Source organism: Pieris brassicae, chromosome 2 (assembly GCF_905147105.1).
Source record: "Pieris brassicae chromosome 2, ilPieBrab1.1, whole genome shotgun sequence".
Classification (NCBI taxonomy): domain Eukaryota; kingdom Metazoa; phylum Arthropoda; class Insecta; order Lepidoptera; family Pieridae; genus Pieris; species Pieris brassicae.
This window is the reverse complement of record NC_059666.1, coordinates 18,084,644-18,090,620: the sequence shown is the minus strand read 5'-3', so window position 1 is coordinate 18,090,620 and position 5,977 is coordinate 18,084,644. Positions and strand designations below refer to the sequence as shown.

Below are 5,977 nucleotides of genomic sequence, written 5' to 3'. Positions count from 1 at the left end.
GTTAGTAGTACATTTAGATCGCTAGTTGTAGGAAGTATTTTTGAATTTAGAAGCTTTTAGAGTTACATTCATATTGCTTTTATGCTTCGTTAATATGCAAGTTTTAAATACATTGTTTGAAACCTCATTCTGAAACTTAAAGTCTAACTAATAGTGAACTCGCATACTTTTTGCTCATACAATGTACTTACGTACCGTTACTATACATTAAAAAAAAACAAGTGATGCTACAACTATCAATAAAAATTTATTGCGTTTGTAAAAATGTGTACTATACATTTATTTATTACCACTTTATTGCATTAATAGTACATATACAAGTTGGTAACATAAATTATTAAGGAGGCAAAGGTCGGGTTTATCGCAAACAAGCTATCATCTTTTTCAGGAAACCCTAGTAACGAGACAGAAAAAAAAATACTAAGCGTTAAGTGCAAAAAGTGCTTCACTAAAGTAACAGAAATAAAATTACAAGTAACAAAGTTAACAGATAAAGCAAATCTTAAGAATCATGAATCACAATTATTCCTAGCGTATATTACTTAAAAAATAAATCAATCAAAATCAACCTTTTTAGGTCTGGGCCTCAGATTTCTGTATCTGTTTCATGAAGTGTCTGTGTCTGACACACGCCGTCGACTTTTTGTATCTAAGGCAAGCCGGTTTCCTCACGATGTTACTCACCGTTAGAGATAATGTTAAATGCGCACATAGAAAGAAAATTTGATTTGGTGCACAGCCGGGGATCGAACCTACGACCTCAGGGATGAGAGTCGCACGCTGAAGCCAACACTGCTCGTATTCGTATATAGTAAGTTATTTTATATTTTATTTATTTGAGATTCGAGTAACTCTGAATCAAGATTCGTATTATATTTATTGAGACGCATTACTTTCATTTCACGCATGCGACCTGGTATTTTTATTTTATTTAATAAAATACGAATGTGGTTCTTTGAGAAACGGGGGCATATGTCTCAGCTTTTACTTTTATTAAAAAGGTACAGGATTTTTTATTTTACGGTACGGAAAAGATCTAAATTTTTCTTGTATACGAAATAACTTATATGATATCCGATATACTACACCAGGGTACTTTTCATTGACTGTCCCAAAGAAAAAGTAACTTAATATTTGACCATCTAGTTTCAAGAAACTTACATTTGGGAGAAAATCAAACCTAATCTAATAAACACATAATGTATATTTTTGTTCGTTCATTTGCTTTTAAAATTAAGATTGACGTATCAATTATGTATCTGCTTAACATTCACACAATTGTATGAAACTTATGGTATCCAAAGAATTCTGCGTCCCAAATTTCAGCATTGCGTGTCAGTTGCTACGTCTGATTAGATCTTAATATTGCGTGGTTACTGCTTATACACCTAATGGATAGGCTCTGCTCAAATTACTACAAAATCTACCTTACTTGGATGGCAGTGCCAGGCATTCTCAGGTTTTCTAACACAGACAAATGATTGGAGATTCACCTTAATTGAAGCATCAGAAGATTGATTTTTCGTATTTTATATGGGTTTTTATAATATTTAATATATAAAATTGCAATATAGAGCGGGCAATACACGTTCTATTTAAAATTGTATACAAATTCCTAGAAGATGAGTGTGGCCAACTGAGCAATGGTTGAATCGAATGAAAAGAATCAGAATTATAATACGACTATTACAGGGACAGCCAAAGTATGTGCTTAGTTAAGAGTCCTTATAGAACTAGTTGAATAGAATTAGGACGCGTATTCCTCAGCTTTATATATATACTAAAACGTTTCCCGATATAGTTCGCGTCGTGGGAAGGTATTTCTATAGGAGAGACGGAGATATAAAGGAAACGAATTTTAAAGTTACTTTCTGTTTATAACTCTGTCTAATAAAAACTATTTACGTAACTCAGCCATGTATCGTATACCTTCAGATTATAACACAAATTACAAGCAAATAGATATATTTAATGTGACTAAAGAATGCTTAAAAATATTTAAAAAACTCTGGTATCTTTTATTAAAAATGGCTTTGTTATTCTTCCTTTATATTAAATATTTATTATGATGATCAATGAATCTTAGAACTTATAATCTAGAATTTAGTATGAATTTGTACTTTGTTATATTTTTTGTATAGGTAAACTGTGCTTTATGTTTATGTTCGAATGTGTATTCCGTTTTTGTTAATATTGTTTAATAAGTAGCTGTAGGAATACTTAAATAAAATAAAATAACTGATTAAGACAGATTAAGTTAAGAAGATCTGTATCACGTAAACAAAATGAGTCAACCGAGTAAAACGATGAACACGACTGTATTAAAATGACAATACCTTATCATCATTCTCTTATCAGTGTGACTTGTTTTACTTGACGTTATCTATTCTTGTTATTATTAACCGGGAGAAAACCGCTTAATCACTGTTTCTACATAAATTGAGTCTTCAATACGTTCTTCAGTAGTTTGCATCTTATACGTGACATAAAAGATTTGCCACGATGAGATTTTTATTACTTCTAAGTTTTGTTTTATTAGTGACTTTATCATCATGTTTTGCCGGTGATTTGATACTCGGTACAAGCTACAATGGAAGGCTGGTGTGGCAACAGAAGGCTGAATATATGGCTATACCGTTTAAGAAGAGGGTAAAAGAAATCTTTTATTCCGATCCGGGACAACAAATAATAAAAGTGAGTTAATTGAAAAGATGTAGATTTAATAATTTTGAAGAAAAAATTACTAATAATATATTTTAGTAAGCACACAGGTAAGAAATTTCTAATGTATAAAATGAAACTAGAAATTAGATTTTTTTAAGTCAAATATAAGGACAACTATATCATCCTAATACAGCTATATCATCACTGTTATTCTAGAGGCCTACCTAAATTTATTTGAACATCACATAAACACTATTCTTGCTTTTAATATTAGATTTTAAATACGATAGCCCTTTAATATGTAGGTATGCATGATAAACCTGTATTTTAATTAAAAAAAATATCATTTTCCATAATAACTGTGAACTTGTTTTATATTAGTGTGTAAATGTGTATTAGAACTAACTGTAGAAATATTTATATTATAAATAGTTGTAGGAATATTGACTAAATCAAACAATTTCAATAGGAGAGACGGAGATATAAAGGAAACGAATTTCAATGTTACTTTCTGTTTATAACTCTGTCTAATAAAAACTATTTACGTAACTCAGCCATGTATCGTATACCTTCAGATTATAACACAAATTACAAGCAAATAGATATATTTAATGTGACTAAAGAATGCTTAAAAATATTAAAAAAAACTCTGGTATCTGTTGGCTTTGTTATTCTTCCTTTATATTAAATATTTATTATATCAATGAATCTTAGAACTTATAATCTAGAATTTAGTATGAATTTGTACTTTGTTATATTTTAGGTTTGTTAGGTAAACTGTGCTTTATGTTTATGTTTGAATGTGTTTATTTTTAGGGAATAATTGCAAGAGACTTGGACCACTCCGAAGCTTTGGCCACGGTTACGGCGGGAGGAGTAGGATCTTCATTTGCTAACATCCGACTAAAGAGCTCCCGCGGTAGCAGCTTAAATTATCAAATTGAATTTTATGTTTAATGTAAAACATTCTGTAATAACGTAGATATTATACTAATATCATAATTTTAAGTAGTTTTTGTTTTAATACTAACAATTCATATTCAGAAATACAGTTCATCCAAGCAGTGCTATATGTTGTTCTATAATTTTGAAGGATTATAAATTTTGTATATAGTATCAATTTTCTCAACCGGTATAGTAATTGTTATATATAAAAACGGATACTTAGATAACTAAAACGAATTGAATTTGTTCTATTATATCTAATAACACCGAAAAAACAACGAGTTTCAAAGGCATTGTTATCAAATGCTTTGAGATTATATCACCGAAAACTGTCACAATAAAAAACTAAAGTAAAGTCCATACATATTGTTTTTATTCAATTCTAAACGCCAAGTATTGTGCTATAAAACCAGCCAAGTTTTGAAATACATTGCTTGCTATAGATAATAGTAATAATAATCGTTATTGCTATAGATAATCGTCGTATATTGCTATAGATAATAGTAATAATAATCGTTTATTTGCCTAGATAGTGGTACAGTGGTTAGATCGATCAATTAGAAATATCCGCACATCAGTCATATTCAATCATATATAAATAGGCATGCAAATGTCATATACATTTTACAATATCTTATTAAAAACATAAAATATTGTCAAAGTTAAATTATTTACAATCGGTGTCAAATCTATGGTCCAAATACTCGCCTTTGCTATAAAGGCCTTTAAAATCGAATACTATTTAGTTTCCTTAGAATACCAAAATCAATACAGTATTGTAAATGTGTCGGGCAATGCCATTACGATAATTATGTTTTCATTGAAAAATATACTGAAAATTTAAATTTTTTGGAGAGCGATTAAAATCACATTTGTGTGTATTGGGTTTTGTGGTTAATGTACTATTTGCATATAATGGTTCAGTTATTTTTGTTACATTACGGGCTTGTGTCAATATTACGAATTCACTACTTTAATATCATTAAAGAATCTTTCATCCAAACCCAACCATCTATGACATTTAATTACGTTATTATTGATTTCAGATCTTGTTTTATTGTCTTTAATAATTCCATATATTAAATACAATCTGTAAACTAAATTAAGCGATCTATTTGCTTAGAGTGTGCAATCAATTTAAGAGCCGTAGAGAGATCGATTGGACGATTAGGTCCAGCTGATGGATGACGTTGTCCTAAAACAAGGACAATCAATCAGACTACCCCAATTGCCTTCAGAAATTAACAGTAATTTATTATTACTTTTTAGAATGCTATATCAGCGAGGCGTCTTGGAAAAAAGATAAAGATATAAGAATTATATTCCTTATTTGCCACCATTCTCCTATATCATTATTTAATACTTCCTGTTCTATTATTCCGTCTATACGCAAATCAAATAACTACGGACAAAGTAATATTTGTACAACAAATAAACAAATGAATTTAAAATGTGCTTTTACGATTTTTTCTCGCACTCATCTAGCCCTAATCAGTAAGTATATTTTACTTTACTTAAGATATCAAAATCTATACAGTATTGTGAATGTGCATCTATAGAGCATTGTTGGCCTAGTGGCTTTAGCGTGCTACCCTCATCCCTGAAGTCGTAGGTTCGACCCCCGGCTGTGCACCAATTGATTTTCTTTCTATGTGCGCATTTAACATTAGCTCGAACGGTGAAGGAGAACTTCTGAGGAAACCGGCTTACCTTAGACCCAAAACTTCGCGTGCGTCAGGTATAGATAGTTGATGGTTGATGGCTGATCTCAAAAGGTTGTAGCGCCATTGATATATTTATTTTATTGTGAACTAGCGGACCCGACTGACGTTGTACTGTTTTATTTATGAATATTGATTTCGAATTGGTATAATTAATTAAAAATGCTTTATAATATACAACAGTCTTTGTTTGGTTTTCTGGCGCGTATATAAATAGTTTTGTTGGTATTCCGACATATATATATATATATGGCCACATGGATTTCCAAGAATAATGCCGCAAACAGTTAGTGACTGTAATTATTTTATATGTATTTGATCAATATAATAACTCCGGTCGAAGCATTTGTTTTGAACGATAATCATTTTTTTTTACATGCTCATTGACGATATTCGCACCACGCATTCTGTCAATGTTATGTCAAACTCCATAAGGTTATATGACAAAAAAATGCTATTGTAACTAAAGTCATGATTACTTAATATGGTGGTTAAGAAATTCCTAAATTTTCTACTTTCTTTTAAAGTTTTCATTGAAAAATATAAAGAAAATACAAGATTTAACATCGCCGCCAATCGTACTCATTGAATATTTAATGAAATAGTTGACGAAATCAGTTAATAAGAAAAAGTCTACATTGTAATTT

At 30.3% G+C, this 5,977-nt stretch overlaps 1 protein-coding gene across 1 annotated transcript; it reads left to right on the top strand.

Moving 5' to 3' along the window:
- The first annotated feature begins 2,414 nt into the window (after nucleotides 1-2,414).
- LOC123720570 lies at nucleotides 2,415-3,971 on the top strand. The gene is made up of 2 exons (XM_045677239.1): nucleotides 2,415-2,694; nucleotides 3,481-3,971. The coding sequence occupies exons 1-2, from the start codon at nucleotides 2,503-2,505 to the stop codon at nucleotides 3,619-3,621; spliced, it is 333 nt and encodes a 110-aa protein (XP_045533195.1). The 5' UTR covers nucleotides 2,415-2,502; the 3' UTR covers nucleotides 3,622-3,971.
- Nucleotides 3,972-5,977: the final 2,006 nt, after the last annotated feature.

Bases quoted from the DNA above. Each gene is read 5' to 3' on its own strand.
- LOC123720570 (XM_045677239.1), top strand. From the start codon at position 2,503: ATGAGATTTTTATTACTTCTAAGTTTTGTTTTATTAGTGACTTTATCA. The intron at 2,695-3,480 runs GTGAGTTAATTG...GTTTATTTTTAG, and splicing joins CGGGACAACAAATAATAAAA to GGAATAATTGCAAGAGACTT.